Below are 26,226 nucleotides of genomic sequence, written 5' to 3'. Positions count from 1 at the left end.
TTATTCTTTCATTTATATTTTGAATTAATTATTGCATAGCCTATGAAATATATATTATGTATTGACTATTTTGTTTCTCTTTCCATTCAGGTTATATTTAAAAAGAAAGTTTCTCTTTTGAATATTGCCACAAGAATAATGGGTGGTTGGAAATCTGGAACAGGTAATTTGGCAATACACGTTTAATGTCATGTGCACTCAAGACAGAAGAGAACATCCAACCCCTGAATAGATCAGTGGGGTGTCATTGAAAATGCACTTTCTGATTCAGCAGGCCTGAGATTCTGCATTTCTAGTAAGTTCTCAGGTGGTGCTGATGCTGCTGGTCCTTGGCCATGATCTTAGTAACAAGCTTATAGACTTCCCTACATTGAATTTGGATAGAAGAACCATTGGAAAACAGTTCAAGACATACGAGGATCGGGGGACAGCATAATTTTGCTCTTATTTCAGAGCATGTTTCTATGGAGAGGGGAAGGAGAAAGAGAAGAAGTAACAGAAATTATAGATGTCAGATAGTACTGCTAAAACCAGAGGGAGGAAGTTGTCATAATAACCCATAAACACTGGAGAATGAGGAGCAAGGTGACCACTGATGTAGTAATTATTTTTATCAAGAAATAGGGATTGCAAGGCAAGAAAGAGGGGAAGGAAGAAGTTATTTAAGTAATTTTGGGGTTTCTGCTGAGGAAACCTGAGTGAACTCACTTCAGGTGCATTTAGAATGTTTGCATACCAGAAGATCTGATTTCTGGCTGCTCCAATGACTACTGGAATCAGGAAGGAGTGCTAGAATTGGGATAAACCACAGTGCCTCATTATTCCTGTTTATTAGTATCAGACATCAGACATATATTTTTTATTAGTTATTCAAATGAGTTGAAATTTAATATGAATATATTAGTTTTTTTCCAAAATGCTGGCTGTTTTGTTAAAATAGCTATTTAATGAAAATTCTTTATAGTAAAGTGATATTCCAGAGCAGACTAATTTTACAGACAAAAATAATGTTGAATGCATTAATTGAATCCTAAAATGGTTATTTTCAATAAATATTGGACTGATTTCCAAATGTATAAGTTTATTAATATCTAATGCCTGGAGCCATTCCATTTTGTATAAATATGTATAATTTATTATACTTTTTGATGGGGTTTATATATTATACCTTCTTGCCATTAGTGGATGAAGAAACTTTCTGAAGGCTAAATTAGAGGATATAAGAAACGTAGGCAGATTATTACACCACATGGGCATGATAAATAATGAATATTAACTACTAGGATTCACCAAACATATATCCAAGCAGATCAATTCAGGACACTTACACTGAAGAGATGTGAAGTGTATGTTCAACTGTAGTGTCATTGTAATTGTGTACCTTCTCAGTTATCAGACAAGTTAAAGAGCATGATGAATATTTGCATTATAATGGTATAAATCCTTCTGATGTCTTGCATGAAAGTCATGCAGTTGCAGTTAGCACCAGCTTTTACACTTATTTCTAGGGTTATGACTTGCTTCTCTGATTTTAGATCACATTTCTCCTTGTTAATCAGCATATCCACATTGATATTAACACTTTTTTTAAGCAATAGATGTGGTGCATCATCTCACTTTTTAACTTGTAACTATATGTTTTTTGAAGCCTGTATTCCTATTTTCTTCATTGCATTTCTATCATGTTACTGTCCCAAAGAAACAAACTAGAAAAACATGAAACCCTACGCTAATACAGGCAAGAATATTCCGTTTGATGCTAACACTCCATGAATGTATGGTTGGCCTTACCATATTTACATATGATTGATTATATATTTCTCTTGCTTGTTAGAGTATCCTGAGAATCTGCCCACATTGAAGGTAATTACTCTTACACTTATATTTTTAATTATTAACTGCATATCCCATACCAATATACATCGTGTGCTAATCACTTTGCTTTAAAACCCATTCAGGCTACAATTGAAAATAAAGATTCTGTTCTGAATACAGCCACCAAAATGAAGGATGTACAAACATCCACACCAGGTAAACTTTGCATTGTAGATTTAACTCTGGAAAGAAGTACATTAATCTATTTGTAATGCTCATAGTCTTTCTATTCTCAATTATTTCACTTTTTATATTTTATTTCAGGATTTCATCTAAATAATGCAGCTGTTATCATTTTTATTTATGTTTTCAAAAATGAGATTTACATGCATAAGGAAAATATATTTTTAAAACATAAGGTTTTTTTTTGTTTTTATTTTATTTTTTTGAGACAGAGCTTTGCTCTTGTTGCCCAGGCTGGAGTGCAATGGCTCAATGGTAGCTCACCGCAACTTCCACCTTCCTGGTTCAAGCAATTCTCCTGCCTCAGCCTCCCGAGTAGCTGGGATTACAGTCATGCACCACCATGCCTGGCTAATTTTGTATTTTTAGTAGAGACAGTGTTTCTCCATGTTGGTCAGGCTGGTCTTGAGCTCTCGACCTCAGGTGATCCTCCCGCCTTGCCCTCCCAAAGTGCTGGGATTACAGGTGTGAACCACCATGCCTGGCCTAAAAATATAAGGTTTTATTCAGATGTTTCTGCTTTTACCTTTTGATACTCTGAAGTTTCCAATTTGGAATTTCAATAGTTTTTAGCGATTTAAAGAGATCAATTTTGATACTGTAAAATATTTGTTTTGCTTTAAAAGTCAATTCAAATTATGGCTTTTAGCTAATGAAATGTTTTATTTTGTAACATATTTGTTTTGTTTTAACTGTTATTGGTTCTGGTCAATTTTGTTGTACTTATTATATTAAGCCCATTGGATGTACTGATTAGCACACTGTGTGTCTGTGTGTGTGTTACTTTATTCTTTTGTTTTTAATTTTAATGAGTAAATTGTGGGTGTTTATGTTTATGGAGTAAATGAGATATTTTGATACAGGCATACAATGTGTAATAATGACATCATGGTTAATGGGTTATCCATCACCTCAAGCATTAACCATTTCTTTGTGCTGTCTTTTAATTTGTACTTCCTCAGTAATGCTAAAATGTACAACAAGTTATTGCTGACTGTAGTCATGTTTTTATGCTATAAAATGCTAAATTTTATTCATTGTTTCTAACTATAGTTTGTACTTATTAAGCATCCTCATTTCCTACCACCCCCACACCCTTCCTAGACTGTGGTAATTGTGATTTTTCTCTTCATCTCCATCAGCTCTATTTTTTAAATTTCTCATACCAACAAAGGACTGACAATATGTGAAGCCTTCCTTTCTTTGCCTGGATTATTTTACTTGACATAATGTCCTCTTGTTCCATCCATGTCATTGCGAATGAGAGGATCTTATTCTTTCATATGGCTGAGCAGTATATGTATCACATTTTTAGAACCCATTTGTGTTGATGTACATTTAGGTTGATTCCAAATTATGGCTATTGTGAAAAGTGCTGAAATAAACATGCCAGGGCAGATTTCTCTTTTATAATATTGATTTTCTTGCTTTTGAGTAGTTACCTAGCAATGGGATTGCTGGATCATGTGGGTAGTTGTATTTTTAATTTTTTGAGGACTCTATACTGTTCTCCATAGTGACTGTACTAATTCACAATGCCACCAATGGTGTACGAGGGTTCCGCTTTCTCCACATCCTCATCAGCATTTCTTAATGCCTGCCATTTGGATAAAAGCCATTTTAACTGAGGTGAGAAGATACCTCATTGTAGCTTTGATTTGCATTTCTGTGATGATCAGTGACGTCGAGCACCTTTCCGTATACCTGTTTGCCATCTGATAGCAGTTTGAAACATAACAGTGTCATTTTGCTACTATCTCTGAGCATGTTTCTAGCCAGAGGGAAAGGAACACAAATTTAGGAAATAGAAATTATACATGTAAGGTACTACTGCTAAATTAAGAGGCTTTCCTCTTTATTTGTGCTGGGAATAATTTATGAGAGGTATATAGAAGTGTTGATATTAGTTAATCAAATGAAATTTATTTGAACTAAGAAACTTTGACTGATTTTACTAAGAAACCTACTTTTTAAATAAGATCACAGTTCCATGAAAATGCCTTAGAGATTAGCATGGTATATCAAATCAAACTAATTTTAGAAACAAAATGTTATAGCATTCATTCTTTGAATAACAAAACCAAAATAATCAGTGAACATTGCACTGATTTTGAAGTATAAAATGTTATTAATAAGTCTGTGGAAATTTAATTTTTTCATTGACAATTATTTACACATTGAAAGCTTATTATACACTTTTTTTTTTTTTTTGAGATGGAGTCTTGCTGTGTCTCCCAGCCTGGAGTGCAATGGCACAATCTCGGCTCACTGCAACCTCCGCCTCCCGGGTTAAAGCGATTCTCTTGCCTCAGCCTCCTGAGTAGCTGGGATTACAGGCACATGACACCATGCCCGGCTAATTTTTGTATTTTGAGTAGAGATTGGGTTTCACCATGTTAATCAGGCTGGTCTCGACCTCCTGACCATGTGATCCACCCGCTTCAGCCTCCCAAAGTGCTGTGATTACAGGCATGAGCCACCACACCCAGCCTATATACTATTGTTGATGTGGTTTATATATCTTCTTGCATGAGTGGATTCAGAAACTTCTTGACAGGGCCAAACTGCAGGATACAAGCAATGTAGACATAGCAGTAGCCTACCTAGGAATGAAAAAAATGAATAGTTTTATTAATTTTTATTCTACAACTGTCTATCTAAGCTGATTAATTTTAAACAGTTTCTCTGATGAGAAATAAATTATATATTTATTGGAAGTGTCCTCACAACTTTGTACTTCCTAAATAACAGGAAAAATAGTTGTACATGATAAATGCTTGTAGTATAATGGCATAATTGAATCTGATGTATTGCATTAAAGATAGGCCATAGCATCCTCCTGTCAGCTTTGACACTTACTCTCTCAGGATCATGATTTGCTATTCTTTATAAGGATCATTTTTTCTCATTATCAGTCAACATGTTTACATTGGACTAGATACACTCTTGTATTTTAGTTATAGTTAGTTGAGACATAATCTCACTTTTGAAACCTTAACTACATATGTTACAAAACCTGTATTAAATAAAACCATTTATCTGAGGAAAGATAGCCAGAATCAAGAAAGACTTCACATAGCTGTCTGAGTCTTAAATTATGAAAGAAATTTGTCGCAATAGTTGAGGAAAATATTTTAGATATAAAGAAGAGACTGCACATCGATGAAAGTGTAAACAGTAGTGGTCATTTTGGAAATGATTAATAATGGACAGCAGGCTCAATGTGCTGTTATAAAGGTACTATTGTGAAGTAAAGAACAGTGTGCTGTTACTTTTTCTGTTTCTATTGGATTTTTACATTTTGTTTTATTTCTGATGGTTTTGTTCATTGATGTTGGGTGAATGAATTTGTGAGTGAATCTTTGACCATGTTCGCATGGCTTGAACCTGGTGACATCTAGTGCCTCCCCAAGTGGTTTGCTGAAGTTTTGGAGGATTAAAAGCATTTCTTAAAGAAGTAAATATTATACTAAAGATTAAGCTTCATTTAAACACTTTTATTTTCTGGTATTAGAAAGACTATGGCTTTTTTTTTTTTTTTTTTTGAGACAGAGTCTCGCTCTGCCTCCCAGGCTGGAGGTGCAGTGGTGCGATCTCGGCTCACTGCAACCTCCACCTCCCGGGTTCACGCCATTCTCCTGCCTCAGCCTCCTGACTAGCTGGGACTACAGGCACCCGCCACCACGCCCAGCTAATTTTTTGTATTTTTTAGTAGAGACGGGGTTTCACCTTGTTAGCAGGATGGTCTCGATCTCCTGACCTCGTGATCCACCCGCCTCAGCCTCCCAAAGCACTGGGATTACAGGCGTGAGCCACCGTGCCTGGCTGACCATGGCTTTTATCTAACTGTTCTGTGTAGCTCATTTTAACTAAATATATAATTTTTTTTAGCAGAACAAGACTTTGAAATGGCATCAGAGGGAGAGCAAAAGAGGCTTGAAGAATATGAAAATAACCAGCCACAGGTATGTAAAAATTTAAAATCAAATTTCTGGTTTAATCTTGTTTTCCTTGCTTTGGTAATACAGCATATTTGAAATGAATTTACCTTTGGATTAGCCTTTTAGTATCAGTTGATTATAATTTAATATTTCATTTTAAAAACATTTAACTAGTTATAAAACTTAAAATAGTGTTGGAATCTATAGCAACTTATATCTAATCTTTACTCTTGGAATTGAGTTAAAAAGTTCCTGATATTGTTTGCACTTCTATTTTTGTAACTTCCTATTATAATAAAGAAGGTAACATCAAATATTGAATTACAATTTTAAGCAATAGAAATTATGAACAATTTAACATTGATGACCACCTTATTGGATTCAGATTAAAGGAGTAATTATTGCTAGTGGTTCAAATTTTGCAGTTTTTTTATTGCCAGTCACTAATACCAAGGTTAAGAATTTATTTTCCCTTTTGTTCTCTGACTTCAGTTTCTATGTTCAGGGAGAGAATGGGTCATAAAATCAACCCAACTGGCCATCAAGAGAATTATACCTTCCAGAACTGCACCTTTGGTATTAGCATGCAAACAATAACTGCCTAATGTATTTCAATATAGAAAATCTATAAATATTGTTAAATTTATTAAATCCACTGTCATTAGTAGACCTTAGAACTTAAGCCTATAATCTATATAAATATATAACACTGTCAATCATACTACAATATGTAATTTGCATTAAAATATAAGAATTTGCTTTTCTTACTGACTGGTGTTGATTTTAGCTCCTAATAATTTAAAATTTGCCTTATCATTAGTTAGTAATATTTGGAAAAAGCACTCAAGTGTACACTGCACATATAGTGATAAAATCTTTTAAAGTGACAGTTCCTTTATAGTACCACAAGTCCTCCTAATTCATTTTTGGGAAATTTAACACATAATGAATTAGTCAAGTTTAGTCCAAACAAACAGTGACAAATTAAAGTTTCATGGTTTATGTTTTCACTGATATTAGGCTAATGCAAATTATTTTTCACTTCTTGGTTACAATCCAGTGATTTGAGCATAGGTAAATATAGATTAAGAAGTTTGATATTAAACTTTAATTATTTTTTAATTTTTATCATTTTACACTTGATTATTTAAAGATAAAGTTATTTTTAAAACATGTACTCTGACAGAAAAGACATCTGAGAAACAAAACTAGCAAATTTATCTTCCACTTTTGCATGTGCAAAAATTGTCTCAACAACTAGTAGTGAAAAAGTGTTGTGATAGAAAGGACCTCTTTATATATGCAGGACTTACTTGTGCACAAAAGTATGAGAGAATGTGGATCAAACAAGACAAATTAGGGTAAAAAAACTTTAAAATTCATCACAAATAAAGCAGAGTTTTGGTGAAATTTGTGAAAATTACAAAACTGCTTGCATTGAGGAACAGCAACTACATAATAACTCTACAGGAAGAACAAACTTAAGTAAATACCCTCTAATTTGACAAATGATTCACCTGATTAGGAAAGTGATGCATCTGGCATGTCTGTCTCTGCAGTAGTCTAGATATTTCCTGAACAAAAATAACCCAGTCTCAAAAATGCCTTTCTATCTCATTCATACTCTGGGTCCCCAGAATATGCTTGCCAGTCACCTTCGGAGCTTTATTTAAATAGAAATAAAGTAGACTGTGAAAATGACAACAAACCAGATACTGAACATGTTTTTAACTCAGACAAGGAAAATTTTTATAATGATACAGAAAGTACAAAAGCAAGAATCCCAGGAGTAGTTATGGTTGAAATAAAAGAAGACAAACAGGTTGTTAGGCAAATGACAAAAAACCAAAACACCACGAATTGGAAATTAAACATTGGACACATGCCTCAATTTAGTGATTCAAAAAGCCTTTTAGATATGTGGCTTACCTGCTCCAAAGAAATGAAGCATGTGATTTAAAAAAACAAAGATTATGGTGTTTCTGTTGTTACAAACACAACAGTACAAAACCAGTACAGAATGTGTTCCAGAAGCTGTTATATGACAACTGTAGTGCAAATAAGTATGAAAGCATAAAACTTGAATTAGAAAATGTGCATTATTCTCCACCACATGGTGACAGAACATCAGCAGTATGTCTAGAAGTGGAATTAAGTGATCTATGCTAAGATTTAAGAATGAGGTAAGCATATTACAAGTAAAGTAGAGTTCCTGGCTTTGGAGAAATTTCAACTTCAAAAAGACTGAGGGTCACTTGCTGCTACTCTGGTTTTTCTCTTCACCAGTTATTTGATCCATTTGAATTTTTTACTTATGAAAATCTCTTGTGTAAAATGGGGTTATCTAAATGCATAATTGTATGTATAAATAGACTGTTTTTGCAATTAAAATAATTCAAGCTCAGGAAGACATTCTCTTAATCTTTGTTCCTTAATTAACCCAAGTCTCTCTGTCAGTTTTCTAAATGGCATAGGAACTGGGAAACTAATTTATCCATAGACCATGTGGTCCTCTGAACTAGAGTCAACATAAAGGAAATTGCTTAAAAAAAAAGTACAGAGCAAGTACCTGTGTTTGTGCTCATATAAATAGATGGGCAATTCCCACTTCTGTACATTTAGTATATGCTATAAATATTTCGGGGACATTTTGAAACAGTGTTATTTATTTTGTAGGTGAAAAACCAAATACATTCTAGGGATGACCTTGATGACATAATTCAGTCATCTCAAATAGTCTCAGAGGATGATGACTCACTTTGCTGTAATTGTAAGAAAGTCATATTACTCATTGATCAACATGAAAAGAAGTGTAAAGGTAGGACCAATGCATAAATATAAGACTTTTTAAAAATCCTATAGCAATGTATGCACACATTGCTTAGCACTGTACCATAGAGTAGTGATATGTTACAAGAATGTTCATCTCAGAAATATGTCTTATGTTAAAATAGAATGAAAAAAACTGTATCTTGTACCTTCTCAGCCAAAGAGCTATGATCATTTCACTGTACTTTTCTCAGTTTGAATGGCACACCCGATGTGTTTGTTTACTCTGCTTCTCTTCTATGCCATTACCCATTTACCCATGGTCAGGTTACCATTTCCTCCCACCTGAAATACTGTGATAACCTTCTAACTGTCTTTCCTACTATTCCATCTTCCAAAACCACGGCCTGTTCTGCAATCATAATTATATAGTTGTAAAAAATCACACCTGATCATGTTGCTTGCTTGCTGAAAACCGAGCTGCCATTTATTGCTGTAAGGTATGGATCTCAGTTCTCGAGCTTTATACTGCATCATTGCATACCCTTCTCTGTGCTACAGCCAGTGCCTTAGGTGTTTGCTCCTACAATCAGTAGCTTTAGTGTGGTATAATTGATATGCGACAAAGTGCACACACATAAAATGTACCATTTGATAAGTTTTAACAGATGTATACACATGTGAAACTATTACCATCATCGAGATAGTCAACATACATCCATCACCCACTAATGTCTCCTCATGGCCCTTTATATTCCTGTTTTTAAAAGCTGCTAAATGGTTTTCCAAAATATTTGTACTATTTTCTATTCTCATCAGCAGTAAATGACCATTCCAGTTGCTATGTTGTCACACTATGGCTGTACTTATTTTTTTTTAATTTTAGTCATTCTGATGGGTGTATTATGTATATTATTATGGGTTTAATGTACACGATCCTAATGACTAAAATGTTGAGCATCTTTCCATGTGTTTATTTGCCATCTGTATATCTTCTTTGTTGAACTGTCTTTTCAAATCTTTTGCCATTTAAAAAAGTAGGTTGATGTTTTCTTACTTGTTGAGTTTTAATAATTCTGTATGTATTTGGATACTATTACTTTTTAGCTACTTTTTTACAAGGGTATTTTTGCCAGTTTTTGGTTGACTTTTACTTGCTTTGTGGTATCTTTTGAAGAGCAGAAGATTTTAATCATAATGAAGTCCAATTTAATTGTTGAATTACAGATCTTGCATTTTGTGTCATATGTAAAAAATGTTTGCCTAGCACAATGTCACAAAGATTTTTCCTATGTTTGTTCTAGAAATTTTATAGATTTGGAGCTTCCATTTAAATCTCTGCTCCATTTTGAGTTTCCTTTTGTTTATGGAGTGAGGTGAGGTATGGATTCAAGTTCACTTTTTGGATATGGATAGCCAATTGTTCCAACACCACATGTTGAAAAGGCTATCCTTTCTCCACTGCATTGCCATCCTGCCTTTGTCAGTCGTAAGCTGGTTGCATATGTGTTATCTATTTCTGGACTGTCTATTGAATTTTATTAATTTGCAGATGCTACTCAAATTGTGGGAAACCCAGTGTTTGAGTCAAAAGCAATTTAATACTTCAGTAAACGCACTGTAAAGTCAATAAGTCAAACCACCTTAAGTTGGGGATTGTCTGTATTTGACTTTCTTTACACAGGTTGAGCATTGTTAATTTAAATATCCCAAATCTGAAATGCTCTGAAACCCCAGACTTTTTGATCGCCAACATAGACACCACAGCGGAAAAATTCTACATCCGACCTCATGTATACAAACATTGTTTCATGCCCCAAATTATTAAAAGTATTGTTTAAAATTACCTTCAGTCTTTGTGTATAAGGTAAATATGAAAAATAAATGTATTTTGTGTTTAGACTTGGGTCCTATCCCCAAGATATCTCATCACGTAGATGCAAATATTCCAAAATCCAAAATCTGAAAAACTTCTAGTCTGAAGCATTTTGAATAAGGGATACTCAGCCCGTACCTATGGCACACTGTTTTGGTTACTATTGATTTATAGTAATTCTTGAAATGAATCCTCCAATTTTGTTCTTTGTTCTGTTTTGACTATGCTAGATCCTTTGCATTTTCACACGAACTTTAGAATCAGCTTATCAATAAAATAAAGACTGTTTGCTTGTTGGAAATTAAGTTGGGATTGTGTCATATTTATAGATTAATTTGGGGAGAATTGACATCTTACCGATAGTGAATCTACTCCTCAATAAAGTGTATGTCTGCTTTTATAGAGGTAATATTTAATTTTCTCAGTAGTATTTTGCAGTTTTTAGTTTATAGGTCTTTTCATATTTTATCAGATTTATCTGTATTTCATTTTTGATGAAGTTGTAAATGATAGTTTAATTAGTGTAGATGTATTTGACTTTCTTTATACAGGTCGAGAATTGCTAATCCAAATATACATTTTTATAAAACTATAGAAAATCATAGTTTTAAAATTTTCCTTTGATTGTTTATTGCTAGCATATAGAAATACAGTTAATTTTTCTATATTGAATTTGTATCATTCAATCTTGTTAAACTCACTTATTAGTTCTGGCACATTGTTGGTAGATTTCATCAGATTTTCTTCATAGACCAAAGGTTGTTAAACCTTTCTTTCTCGAACTACCCTCTTACTAAGGATAGTGAATATTTTAGACTTGTGGCAAAAGGGTCTCTTCTGCAGCTGATAAACTCTGCCATTTTAGTATGAGAGCAGCCATAGATCATCCATAAATTAATGAACACAGCTGTGTTCCAATAAAAGCTTATCAGACAAGAAGCTGGCCCACAGGTTGGGGTTTACCCATGCCTATTGTATGGTCATGGTTGTGTATAAAGACAATTTTATTTCTTTTTTTAAACTTGGATGCCTCTTATTTCTTTTTCTTGCCTGACTGCATTAACTAGAATCTTCAGAACAATGCTACAAACAAGTAGGGAAAGCAGACATTCCCATGTTCTTCCTCATCTTATGGGAAATGCATTCAGTTTTTCACTATGATGCACGTTAGCTGTAGATTCATCATAGACATTGTTTATCATGCTGAAGAACTTCCCTTGGATTCTTATGTTGCTGAGAGTGTTTCTTCTTTGAAACATCAGGAGTAAATTTTATCAGATGCCTGTATCTGTTGGGATGATCCTATGGGTCTTCTCTTTTAGTGTGTTTTATGGTAAATAATGATGATGTTTCAATGTTAAGCCAACCATCCATTTCTGGAATAAACCCCATTTGTTTATGATGTATTACCTTTCTATTACACTGTTGGATACAATTTACTAAAGTCTCATTTAGAATTTATTATAAAGACTTTTATTTTTTAGACCAGTTTTATGTTCCTGTCAAAATTGAGAGGGAGGTTCAGATATTTTTTTGTGTACCCCCAAACCAATACATGTTTAGCCTCCTTCATTACCAGTATCCTTCACCATAGTCGTAGTTGCTGTGGTAGATGAGCCTAAATTGACACATCACAATCACCCAAAGCCCATAATTTGCATTGGGGTTCACTCTTGGTACTGTACATGTATGGATTTGGACAAATGTACAATGATGTGTATCCATGTTATATAAATTATTTTGACTTCCCTAAAAATCCTCTGTGCTCTGCCTATGTATCTTTTCCTGCTGTCTCTTACCCTTTGGCACCCTTTTACTTTATCCATAGTTTTGCCTTTTCCTGATCATATAGTTGGAATCATACAGCAAGTAGCCTTTTCAGATTAGCTTATGTCACTTGGTAATATGCATTTAAGTTTCCTTCACATATTTTCATGAATTGATTGCTCATTTCTTTATGTGTAGAGTGATATTCCACTGTATGGCTGTGTAACCACAGTTTATTCACTCCACTGTGGGAGGATGTCTTCATTGCATCACAAATTGGTTGAATTTTTACATTCGTGCTCATGAGGGCATTTTCTTGTTGGTAATATTTTCTGGTTTTGGTTCAGGGTAAAGCTAACATTACAGACTGAGTTGAGATATACTCCTTGTTTCTGTTTCTTTTGGGAGAGTTTATGTATAATTGTATTATTTTCTTCCAGGAATGTTTTGTAGAATTCACCAGCATAGCCAGCTGGGTCTGGAGTTTTCTTTTAGGAAGGTTTTTAACTATAACTTAACTTTCTTTTATAGATATAGGGCAATTGACATTATCTATTGCTTCTTGATTGAGATTTGCTAATTTTCATTTTTAAAGGAATTTGTTAATTTTATCTAAGTTGTCATGTTTACTTACATAGAAATTATAATATCTTGTTATATTTTTAGTATCTGCAGAATCTATAATGATGTCACATTGTTTATTTCTGAAATTCATAATTTGTATTGTTTCTTTTATTCTGAGCAGCCTGGCTAAATGGAGCTTTATCACATTTATCGATCTCCTCAAGTTGTTTTGTGTTGTTGATTTTTTTCTATTGTTTCTTCTGGAACCAACAGTATAACAAAATACCATAGACTGGTTCAAACAACGGAAGTTGATTTCTCGCAGTTGTGGGTTCAGCAAAGTCCAAGATCCAGATGCTGTCGTGTTTGGTGTATGGTTAGGGAACACGTCCTAGTTCATGAATGAATTCTTTTTCTCTGCTCCCTCACTTGGCAGAAGGGGTGAAGGAGATCTGGGGTCTGTTGTGTAAGAGCACTAAGCACTAATCCCATTCATGAGGGCTTGGCTCTCATGACCAACTACCTGTAAAAATGCCGCCTCCTAATACAGTCACATCTGTGATTGGCTTTCAGCATATAAATTTTGGGGAAGACAAACATTCAGACCACAGCAGATGTTTATTATTTCCTTTCCTCTGCTTGCTCTGCGTTTAATTCACTCTTCTTTTTTCTAGTTGCTTAAGGTAGAAGTCAAAGGCAACGATCTAAGATTCTTCTAATGTAGACATTCAGCAGTGCTAAAAATTTGTATTCAAGTACAGCTGTAGCTGCATTCCACAAATTCTGGTTGACAAATTTTTATTCAGTTCAGAATATTTTCTATTTTCTATTTCTATTTTCATCACCTGTTTGACCCAGGGTTATTTAGATGTGTGTTAGTTAGTTTCCAAATATTTGAGTATTTCCCAGAGTTATTTTTGTTATTGGTCTCTAATCTGATTGATTTGTGGTCAGGGCACATACTTTGTATGACTTAAATCCTTCTGACTCAATCCTTTAATTGAGAGTTGTTGTATGGCCTAAAATATGGTCTGGTCTGTTTTGGTAAGTGGTCCGTGGGTATTTGAAAAGCATAGTGTTGCTCACGTCTATTCTCGCTGATTTTCTGCCTTCTTGTTCTATCACTTATTGAGTAAAGGGTATTGAAACCTCCGATTACTTGGAAATTGTCTGTTTCTTTTTGTAGTTCTATCCACTTTGGTCTCATATATTGTAAGGCTGGTTTGTTATTAGGGGCATAAAGACTTAGGATTGTTATGTTTTGTTGATTAACTGAACCTTTTACTATTGTGACATGACCTTTGTTATTTATTGCTGGAATTTTTTTTTTTTTGCTATGAAATCTACTTTGGTATTAATACAGCCACTCCTGCTCAGCTGCCTTTGGGAACTGTTAGCATGTATCTTTTTCCATCCTTAAAACCAATTTGTGACTTTACATTTAAAGTGCATTTCTTATAGGCAGCCTGTAGTTGGGTCTTGCTTTCTTGCTGAGCCTGACAGTCTGTATTATAGTTGAGGTTCTTAGACAAGTGTCATTTATAATGTGATTGTTGATATAGTTATGTTTGTCTGGTAGCTGTTTGATTGCTATGAGTCCCAACTGTTCTTTGTTCCCCTTCTTTTCCTGCTTTCTTTTAGATTAGTCAACTGTTTTTTATGATTCAATTTTATATATATTTTTGGGTTTATTAGTGATAACTCTTTTGCTATCTTACTGTTTAGGATTTTTAGTATATAACTTTAACTTATCACAGTTCACCTTCAGTAATATTATACATCATAGATGGTATAAAAAATGACAATGATACATTTTCATTTTTTTCTGTCCCAGACACTTCCTTCCTGAATCTGTGGGATTATGGTTTGTATTAAGGTTAGAATATTTTTGGCCATTTTTTCTTTATTTTTTTTTCTGTCTCTTCTTTTTTATTTGGGGAGTTATCTATTAGCTGCCTGAAAGTTTCTTGCAGTTTATCGTGTCAAATTTAGGAATTTTTCCCTTGTTATCTCTAATTTGTGTTTATTTCCATGCACTATAGTTTTTACTTCTGACAATGTAATTTGCGTCTCTACAAGTATGGTTTGTTTTTTTTTTTAGAAAAACCTTCCCTGCCTCCACTTATTGTCTTGAGTTTTATTTGGAGTACAGAGATTTACTTATAATCTTTCCATTCTTGCTTTTAGATTTGGGGTAATTCCTCACTCCTGAGGCAAGACCTTTCTGAATATTCATTGTCCTGTGAAGTATGTGGTATTTTGGCCTGGCTCATGGGAATGGACCCTCTTCCAGTCATTGTGTGAACCCCAGATATAGTTTCTGCTAATTTTCTTTAACTGTTTTTTTTTAAATTTTATTTTCCATTGTTCTTAGGAAGTTTCCTAGCACACAAGCACTTTTCATTACTCCACTAAATACCCAAGAGGGGATCTCTGCACATCTCCAGGATTTGTTTCCTGTGCTGCTTTTTTCTCTCCAGTTTTCTGTCCTGTGATCTCTATCTGCTTTGGTTTTAGTAGCCTCTCAGCTTCATCACCCCAGCTCTATGTCAGATTTTCTCCCTTTGTCGTGGCCTCAAACCTCTGTCAAAACTCTGTCAAAAGAGCTGGGACATCTGTAAGGTCTGCTATGTTTGTTTTCTGTCTTTCAGTGATCACCTACCGTCTTCATTGCCTGAAGTCCACTGTGTTGAAAATCATTGTTTAATGTATTTGTCTGTTTTGTTTTTTATTCATTCAGATAAGATGAAAAATCAGTATCTGTTACTCCATCAGAGCTAGTGACAGATTGCAGCAGAGCTTCAGCACAGCACATGCTGCAAACTGGCCAGAGTGCTTTGCTTTCCTCTTTGCTTAACTGCCTCTTTCTCATCCTTCATTTCTCAGTGTAGCATCTCTTCCTCAGGGAAATCTTCCCTGGGTGAAGTATAGATCAAATTATCTTATGCAATCACGTGACTATGGTTTTTTTTTTGTTTTTTTTTTTACAGGACCTATCTGAGTTTATAACTGTCACCTTTTTATCTTGGTTCTTCACTATACTTTAAGCTAAAACAATAGCAGAGGTGTTGTCTTATCTGCAGAGCTTACTATAATATCTTCAACCTTATAGGCACTCGATATGTACATATTTGTTCAATGTATGAATGAATACATGTTAAAAATGCACAGTCCTTTATAACCAAAAATCTACTCATGTATTTTCTCTCTACTTTGTTTTTTCCCGGTTACAGATTGTGTTCACCTATTGAAAATTAAAAATACATTTTGTTTATGTAAAAGATCAATAGAACTTAAAGATAATCACTGTGAGCAACTTAGAGTAAAAATTCAAAAAATGAAAAATAAGGCTAGTGTACTACGAAAGAGACTATCTGAAAAAGAAGAAATAAAATCACAGTTAGAGCATGAAACACTTGAATTGGAAAAAGAACTCTGCAGTTTGAGGTATGACCTAGTTTTAAATAAATGTTTGAACTATTTGTTTTATATTAAAGACGTATAAGGAGAAGTTTTGTAATTGCGAACTTTCCTTCTAGGATTTAACAGGGAAGAAAGCTTCTTAATCTTATGGAGTGTGAAATTATTGGATATAATATCACAAGTTCTTAATTGTGACTACTTCTCTAATAATTAAATGCATATTCTTTTAAATCATAGTTTTAATGGCTATATAGAATTTTACCCTTTGGAAATCTCATTATTTAATTGATGAATTGAATTTTAGGTTTTAAAAAGTTTTTGTAATAATGCTACAAGGAACATCTTTTATATACACATAGTTTTCTACATTTCTAATTATTTACTTTGGATAAATTCTTCTGGTTAAAGTAGAGAAACTGTTTTATATCTGTTTTAGATCTTTGATCAATATTTCTAAATTGTCCTGAAGAATGTTCATATTAATTTATAATTCAACCAACAGAGTACAAAACAGATATTTTTCTCTACCCAGAATAATTATTTTAAAAATTATCAGTCGGGTACAGTGGCTCACGCCTCTAATCCCAGCACTTTGGTAGGCCGAGGTGGGCAGATCATGAGGTCAGGAGTTCGAGACCAGTCTGCCCAATGTAGTGAAATGCTATCTCTACTAAAAATACAAAAAATTAGCCAGGTGTGGTGGTTGCACCTGTAATCCCAGCTACTCAGGAGGCCGAGGCAGGAGAACCACGTGAACCTGGGAGGCAGAGGTTGCAGTGAGCCGAGATTGCACCATTGCACTCCAGCCCAGCCACAGTACGAGACTCCCTCTCAAAAAAAAAAAAAAAAAAAAAATTATCCAGTTTTATTCTTAATATGCAGGGAATAAAAAGTAAAATGGAAAGTGATTACTGATTAGCTCATTCAACATCTCTCTCTCTGCTATGTAGATAAAATTAATTCAGTTTTATGCTGAAGACATGTATTATTCTTTATTGTTTAATTAAATATTAGATCTTGTGTTGTTCCAAAACCGATTTTAAAATTGGTTATAAAATACATACTAATCAACAGGATAGACTGAAAGTGTTACCCAAAAAACAGTCTTAAGAAGTGCAGGGTAACATATTACATTCTTAACGTAGTCTTGGATTACAGTAATCTGCTGATATATGTTTCATAAAGACATCCAAAATGCTATCTTACAATGTAAATTATGTTTAGGGATACTTGCAATTAATGTTTCATGAAGATGAAAATGTATTTCTGGTGAATGTATCAACTTGTTTATAAGAAGTAACTTTATGTTAATTAACTCTAAATGATTCATCCTAATTGAGGAGTAATTACTGTGTGAAGAAAAGATAATTTTTATCTTGTAACTTTACTGAATAATTTTCAACATCCTTTTTCATAATATTTGCTAGAATTACTAGTAACAGAAACTTATGCAGGATGTTCTTTTATCAATACATTTCAACTTATACTTGCCCTTTGGATGAGATTGAGGTGAGAAATTAAAAACATGAGAACTAGAAAGAAAAATAGTATTTAAGAACATAGAAACTTTATTAGGATAATAAACTAACGTATGAATGTTTTATTTTCTAATATCAACAAAGAGAGTCATACTCTATAAGATATTTGAAGAGATTTATTCTGAGCCAAATATGAGTGACTGTGACCCCCAACACAGCCATCAGGAGGTCCTGAGAACCTGTGCCCAAGGTGGTCGGGGCGCAGCTTGGTTTTATACATTTTAGAGAGGCATGAGACAGCAATCAAATACATTTAAGAAATACATTGGTTTGGTTCAGAAAGGCAGGCCAACTCAAAGTTGGGGCTTCCAGGCTATAGGTAAATTTAAACATTTTCTGCTTGACAATTGGTTGAGTTTATTTGAAGACCTGGGATTAATGGAAAGAAATGTTCAGGTTAAGATAAATGATTGTGGGGACCAAGTTTTATTGTGCAGAGGAATCTCTCAGCAGACTTCAGAGAGAGCAGGTTGTAAAATGTTTCTTATGGGACCCAAAAGGGTGCCTGGCTCTTAGCTGATTATCCCCTGGATCTGCATAGAAAGGAAGGAAAACAAAGGGGAAAGGGGGTTCTCTATAGTATGTGGATTTTTCCCACAAGAGACTTTGCAGGGCAATTTCAAGGCATGGCAAGGATATATATTTTGGATTAAATATTTTCTTCCTTGTCTCATAATGTTATGCCAGAGTCAGATTGAAAAGCAAGTCACAATATACAGGGTCAAATAAAACCCATCTGATGAGAATCCATGGTTTGTAGGGCATGACTCCCTGGACCCCTTAGGTAGGAATTTGGGCAAGATCAAAAATTAGAGCTTAGTCCTCACTGATAAGATAAATTCTAAGATAAGTATATTTACAGATTTGCCATACAGCAAGAAAAAAAGAAAAGAAGAAATGTTGAAGAGTTGCACCAAAAAGTTAGGGAAAAGTTAAGAATAACAGAAGAGCAATATAGGATAGAAGCTGATGTGACAAAACAAATTAAACTGGCTCTCAAATCAGCGGAGGTGGAATTGAAGGCAGGAGGAAATCATTCAAATCAGGTAAATTAATGTTTGGTAAAACTTCATATTTCTACTCTTATTAATATGACTTATAATATCTCTTTCATTTAACATATATTATTTAGGCCTGAACAATCCCCAAATTTTATTTCATCTTAAAAATGAATCATGGCATTTATAGCTATAATTATTTATAATAAATCTTGAAATATTTTATTTTAGTTCAAAGGCCTTTTGAAAACAATGCTATTCTATAATATATACTTAATGATATTGCAAGTATTTTGTTCCTAGTGACATAGTTCAGCATATTTTCCCCTATTTCATGTTAATTATGTTTCAAATGTTATGGAAAAGAAATGAAAGTTACCACAATAGCAAATAATCTCATGATTTTCTCAGAAGAGCTTTATAAATTTAATTTTCTTGACTTTTGGTGTCTTGAAATAAAAGATTATTTTTGTATGTATATATCTACCTCGCAGAAGTTACTGATTTGGTGGAAGAGCACTAGGAGTAGAGTCAGAAAAGCTGGGAAAAATCCTGCAGCTTGCTTATATTTTTAACCTTTTGCTATAGAATTAAAACTAAATGAGTTCATTGATTTGTGCGTGTAAAAGTGCTTAGTACAATGCCTAGACTTATCATTTATCAATAAATGTCATTCTTAAAACTGACCATAACAATATTAGAAAAATAGAATATCTATACAATATTTTAGAAAAGGGAAACTTAAAGAATTTGGAAAATGTCATTCATCTGTCCAAATATCTGCCAAGCTAAGGCTCTCGCTATAGGGGGAGGTGGAGTTTAGATGTTAGAGTGTAAACCCAATTTTTTTAATGTGGTCATAGTTATTAATTCTTTATGCCTTGCAATTTGTTGTAATTCAGTAAAAGCCGTTTTTAATTCTGAAATTTAAAAAAATTATCTAGTGGTTTCTTTTTTGCTCTCATGGATTCAGTGTCTTCAAATAAACTTGAACTTTGGGGAATTTATGCTGTATGAGGTTTGAGGTTTTGACTCAACTTCTTTTTTCCCAGTTAGATATCCAGTTATGGCAACCTCTCATTGTATAAATGTACAGGTTATTATTTAATTTCAGAAGCAATCACAATATGTTATCCTATTGGATACTAGTTATAAGTTTTCTTTGTTTTACTTAGATTTCTGAAACTGATGAAAAAGAAGAAGACCTGCTGCATGAAAACCGCTTGATGCAAGATGAAATTGCCAGGCTCAGGCTGGAAATAGACACAATAAAAAACCAAAACCTGGAAAAGAAACACTTAAAATACTTTGAAAATGTGAAAAGAAAGCATGAAGACCTTCAAAAGGCTCTAAAACGGAATGGGGAAACATTAGCAAAAACGATAACCTGTTATAGTGGACAGCTTGCTGCTCTGACGGATGAAAACACAACGCTCCGTTCCAAACTGGAGAAGCAAAGAGAGAGCAGGCAAAGACTGGAAACAGAAATGCAATCATACCGCTGTAGACTGAATGCTGCTCTATGTGATCATGAGCAAAGTCACTCATCAGAAAGAGACCAAGAGCTTGCATTCCAGGGCACAGTAGATAAATGGTGTCATTTACAGGAAAATTTGAATTCTCGTGTTCTGATTCTTTCTCAGCAACTTTCTAAAGCTGGGAGTAAGTCCAGAGTCCTAGAAACTGAGCTCCATTACACAAGAGAGGCTCTGAAAGAAAAGGCTTTGGTTTTTGAACACGTGCAAAGTGAGCTAAAGCAAAAACAGAGTCAAATGAAGGACATTGAAAAAATGTACAAAAGTGGATACAATACCATGGAAAACTGCATAGAAAAGCAGGAAAGATTTTGTCAACTAAAGAAACAAAATATGTTGCTTCAACAGCAACTGGATGATGCTCGCAACAAAGCTGACAATCAAGAAAAAGCAATACTGAATATTCAAGCCAGATGTGATGCTAGAGTACAAAACCTTCAAGCTGAGTGCAGAAAGCGCCGTCTTTTACTAGAAGAAGAGAATAAAAGGTTGGTCAATGAATTGAATCACTCGAAAGAAAAAGAACGCCAATATGAAAAAGAGAAAGCAGAAAGAGAAGTAAGTATCAAGAAAAATTAGTATTTTTCAAACTTCCTGAAGTAAGATTTAAAGTAATATTTGGTTACAGCTGAATGTCGGATCTAGTTGAAAATAAAAAAGGATACATATGATAAATATATCTGCTATATTAGCTTAGAAACATTCCTTGTTTCCAGCAAGTCAAAGTTAGAACTGAGAGATGCTTTCCTCTGATTAAAGTCAATGTGTCACTTATAAAATTTTGTTATGTTAATATAGACGAATATTAATAATGTAGTCTTATACTGCTGAAATAATAATTTGAATGTATTTATGTTGCAACATCTTAAGACCATGATAAATCAGATATATGGAAATGCTCATCACTAAAATGGTATTTTGAAATTGATTCAATTAAGTGGGGTACTTTGACAGTGAATTTCAGGTTTCCTAGATGAACTGAAGTGTATTCCCTATTTCATAATTATTCTTCTTCAGTAGCTTTAAATATGTCTTAGTTGGTAAAATTTTGTTTCTCTTCATGTCAATTTGACTTAAATCTGAAACTATTTCAATCTCAAATTATGTATAGATATGATCATTCTATTCTTTAAAGGCATCTAATTTTACTTATAATATGGGGAAAATGCAGTAAATTTTAGCCAAATCATGTGTGATTTAATCTTCCCACTGGCATTTATAATTTACTTTCAGTTTTTAAATAAAAAATTTGCCCATAATTTTTATTTCAAGTCTCAATTACTATCGTTTGGGTATAACTTTGTCCAGGACAAAGAGAGGCATAGCTATCTGTGATTTATTAGTTTGACACTGGATCCCCATTTTCAGACTAAGGAGGATTTCAGACTAACAAGGAGTGGCAGGATTCACGTAGAGTAGGAATGGAGTGAGTAGGGAGGAGAGATACAGCAGCTGAGTCAGGGCGGGAGGTGGAGGGCAGGTTACTTAGAGCATCTAAGGCCACTGGAATTTTACTTTTCTTCTGAGATAGACATCTATTGGAAGGATTTAAGCAGATGATTTAATGTGAGGAACTCTGAGGTTGATTTGAGTTTCTAATAAAAAAAAGAGGGAAATCATTCCACAATGTATAATTTACTACCATCAGTCTCACCCACATACTCATTTCTTTTTGAGACTTCAGAAGGTTTTTAAGCATTGCAGATTCATCAAGGGAGGCTGAATATGTTGTGTGAATAACAATACCAGTTTGGCAGGAAGATAACACCTTCTGTATCCTTAACGAGATTCAGTAATACACAGGAATGTGTACCCATGAGGAAAAGAAGGTGAATTGGTCTGTGTGGTGATATTTTTCAAAGTGTATGCTTTAGAGTTAAATATTATTAATGGTTTAATAATAAGGTGATTTGTAAAATCAGTAACAAAAATAACATCTTATCAGGTAGCTGTGAGACAGCTTCAACAAAAACGAGACGATGTCTTAAACAAACAATCAGCAACAAAAGCTTTGCTGGATGCTTCATCACGTCACTGCATCTATTTAGAAAATGAGATGCAGGATTCAAGGAAGAAATTAGACCAGATGAGAAATCAAGTATGTATGAAACTTTGCACACCAACAACTGTTAATGTGTAGCTACTTAACTAATAAAGTGTTTTTGGGTACTAATTTTAGTGGATGGCTTTCTTTTGTATTTTTATTATAATTAATTGTATTAAAATTTTATAGTAGATGGCTTTCTTTTGTATTTTCCTTATTATTAATTTTATTAAGATTTTGTTATAACACACCTATATCTTAATCTCTGGCTTTCATTCTGCCATTTTTTATACGTATATTTTTTTCTTAAATATTTAACCTTAGGAAAGTTGAGAATTATGCATCATTTCTCACAGAAGTTGAGAGAGTTTTTTTTCCTGTTAAACAGTCTATTTTTAATGATTTCGCTATTGGCATGGTGAGGCAAGCCAGATTAATTCAGAGGATAATGTCTAATGGAATGTTTCAGAAAATTATCTTATTTTTAGTCTCTACTTTTCTGAATGTATAAAGAACCTGTGTATACTTATTTCATAGATTTCAGGTTAACTTGTTCAGAAAGGCCATTTTACTGAATAAATTTTTATTTCAATGAAAATCCTTACTCTCTTTGTATTGGGCTCAGAGAGCACACTCTCTCTCTATATGAATATGGACAGTTAGCATTTGCCAACATGTATCTATTTTCTCTTATTTGTAGAAAAAGCTAAACTAAAAAGGGGGTTATAGAAGGTCAGCAAAGGATGGGTTTGAGATGTTTGGGTTGGTTAAGTGGGCATTTAGACAACAGGGCTTCTCCTTTGGCATGTTTAATGGACATCTTTGCAGTTTAAGATGACACTTTTCAATTACTTCTCTCCTAATGATGACCTGAGTCCTGCTATTCAATGGGAGAGTCAATAAGATCCTGTAGGATCTTATTTGGAACTGACTTTGTCGATTTTAATTTTGTTCCTGCTTGTTTTTAAATGTTCTTGTTGTTTCCCTAGAAAGGAAAGATGGCGCTTAGTTTTAAATATTTTAAAATGTGCAAGTTGCTTTGCTATAGTAAAACTAAATGCATACATACAAAAAATAAAATCATAGTTGATGTGGTAGTGTTTGGAATTCAAAATATAAATGCTTAGCATGAGGTAATCCTTTATCTTTCCACATTTTACCAGTTTGTAAGTTTGAGTATTTAACTGATAAAATGTAATTCAAAAGCAAGAAGAATGTTGTGTTTTAGTCCTAGAGCAGGGGTCTAGGACTTTTCTGTAAAGGGCCAGATAGTATTATTTAAGGCTTTGTGAGCCATAAGATCCTTGTTGCAATAACTCAGCCCTGCAGTTATAGCACAAAAGTAGTCATGAACAATATGCAGATTGAAGGGGTGTAGCAGCGTCCCACTAAAATTAATTACAAAAAACAGGTAATGGGATGATTTCTCCTAGATTATGACCTTTTTTAAATAAAAAAATTGTGATAGTCTAAAATATTTTATATATATTTTGTTGATTCATTCATCTACTGATGGACATTTAGGTCATTTCCAAGTGTAATTTTTTTTAATTCTTTGTTTTAGTTTCAAGAAATACAGGATCAACTTACAGCTACCATAAGATGTACTAAGGAGATGGAAGGCGACGCACAAAAGTAAAATTTGAAGCAGCACACAAAATAACTTGAGTATTTATAAAGCAAAAGAGCACTTTAGTATGAAAATTGTATCAGTTATGATAATAAGCATGTCTTTGTGAAGCCAAAAATTTTCATTTGTAAGCTATATTGAAATACAACATTTTTCTACATTATTCCTAAATTTTGCATATTATCAGCAAAACACAGGTAGAAAAATGACACAGTAGCCCAATCATCTACTTTTGTGATTGCTAAGAATTTGTGTAATTATACCTTCAGAAGTTTGTTTAGAATTTACATGATTTAAAAAAATTACGTGTGAGAGTAATTATTTTAAAATGCACATTTTAGGCTTGAAGTAGAAAATGCCATGATGAGAAAAATGATTAAAACACAGGATGACCAAATTGAGCAGCTTGCAAAAATCCTGCAGCGTTCAAGTTTGGTAAGCTGATCTCTTAATTTCTGTCATACTGAAAAGGAATTTTATTTTTCCAGTAGGACGGGTTAAATATCCCTTGTCCAAAATGCTTGGGACCAAAAGTAGATTTTTTTCAGATTTTGGAATATTTGTATATACCTAATGAAATGTCTTGGGGATGGTACCTGAGTCAAAACATGAAATTCATTTATGTTTCATATACAGCTTATGCACATAGCCTGAACGTAATTCTCTACAATGTTTTACAGTAATTATTTGCAGGTAACAAAGTTTTTACTGTTTTCACCAGAGCCTGTCACATGAGGTCAGGTGTGGAACATTGCAGTTGTGGTGTCATGTCCGTGCTCAAAAAGTTTCAGATTGTAGAGCATTTTGGATTTCAGATTTTTAGATTAGGGATGATCAATCTACAGTACAGATGCTCCTTGACTTACAGTGGGTTTACATGATAATGTCTCTTGTTTGACTGAAACATTATAAGTAATATTTGATTTATTTCAGATGCTGCAGGTGTTCAAGAGCTAGATGAAGGTATGTTGCCAAAATTTATGAATTAAATTCAAATCGTTGATTTCTGAAATAAACTCTAAGTAGTGAACGGTATTCCTCTCAATTGCTTGGTTAATAAATGCTACATTAAATATTTTTTCTTACACACATCTAGTGAAAGACGTGGAAACATAAACATTCGTCGTGAAGGGTATACTTATGCTTTGTTAATTCATCATGTTCCATAGCTTTAAAAAAATCGCAAGAAGTCTGTGTATCCCTTTTTTTCTGGCCCTACACTTTTCTTCTGCCACCCCTATAAAAGTGTCAGCCTGCACACTGAAACTGTTCTCAGAAAACAAAGGCATCATCAGCTTGTCAAGGTTAAGGCAGTGATTTAAGGCTAACAGCCCCCACACTCATGTGACAAGAATTAGTTAAGCAATTACACGTCACAAGCAGTCACTTGACCAGTGACATTTTAAATCTCTAGTCATTGACTTTGTCATTGGTTTACCTTTGCCCCGGGGAAAAGTTGAAAATTCCTTAGCATGGAATCAAAACTCTCACATCAGTGTGGTTCTTGTCAAGTTATTCAGTCTTATCTTTTGCCACTTACCATACTCAGCACCTTTGTTCTAGCATCCAGCCAAACTAGACTACATGGAGCTCCACAGTGATCATCTTCACCTCCAGCTCTTTGCATTTACTTCTTCCCTCTATCCTACATATGTTTTCCTTCCCCTTCAGATATCAACCTATGAATTGCCTCTACCAAAAAGCCTACAATATTGACACAAACCTGGGCTAGTATCCCTTCTATGTCTTCCAATAAGTGCTGTCTTATGCCTGTCATTGTATGTATGACTCTGTATGGGAATTGCCTGTTTGTTTTTTCAGATCATAGCATACAGTTCTTGAGGGGTGGACCGTATCATCTTTATCTTGTAATTCCAGTGCTTGTCCTAGTACCTTAGCACATGGCTGCTGAATACGTGAATGAAGAGTGAGAAACCAGAAGCTCTGATACTTAACTGCCATGACAATGAATTCAGTGTGCAACTATGGCAAATTATATTTAATAGTAATTGCATATTGTACATATTTTTCATTCATATTAACACTGATAAAGTTTTCAACATATACTGACTTTCTCTTAGTT

General features: G+C 33.9%; 1 protein-coding gene across 2 annotated transcripts in view; it reads left to right on the top strand.

Moving 5' to 3' along the window:
- The window catches only part of LOC100938099 (ankyrin repeat domain-containing protein 36A-like), a 206,073-nt gene that overhangs the window by 134,790 nt on the left and 45,057 nt on the right, over positions 1 to 26,226 (top strand). For both annotated transcript variants that reach the window (XR_008522045.1, XM_054547127.1), the window contains 12 exons: positions 91 to 163; positions 1,835 to 1,863; positions 1,959 to 2,031; positions 5,950 to 6,023; positions 8,676 to 8,817; positions 16,209 to 16,422; positions 18,799 to 18,982; positions 20,110 to 21,027; positions 22,415 to 22,567; positions 24,078 to 24,148; positions 24,485 to 24,578; positions 25,077 to 25,106. Coding sequence is in view for 1 of the 2 variants with exons in the window: in XM_054547127.1 (XP_054403102.1) it covers positions 91 to 163; positions 1,835 to 1,863; positions 1,959 to 2,031; positions 5,950 to 6,023; positions 8,676 to 8,817; positions 16,209 to 16,422; positions 18,799 to 18,982; positions 20,110 to 21,027; positions 22,415 to 22,567; positions 24,078 to 24,148; positions 24,485 to 24,578; positions 25,077 to 25,100 (2,049 nt within the window). In the remaining variant the exon portion in view is untranslated. The remainder of the gene's footprint in view (positions 1 to 90; positions 164 to 1,834; positions 1,864 to 1,958; positions 2,032 to 5,949; positions 6,024 to 8,675; positions 8,818 to 16,208; positions 16,423 to 18,798; positions 18,983 to 20,109; positions 21,028 to 22,414; positions 22,568 to 24,077; positions 24,149 to 24,484; positions 24,579 to 25,076; positions 25,107 to 26,226) is intronic.

Source organism: Pongo abelii, chromosome 12 (genome assembly GCF_028885655.2).
Source record: "Pongo abelii isolate AG06213 chromosome 12, NHGRI_mPonAbe1-v2.0_pri, whole genome shotgun sequence".
NCBI lineage: Eukaryota > Metazoa > Chordata > Mammalia > Primates > Hominidae > Pongo > Pongo abelii.
This window is presented reverse-complemented; position numbering and strand designations above follow the sequence as displayed.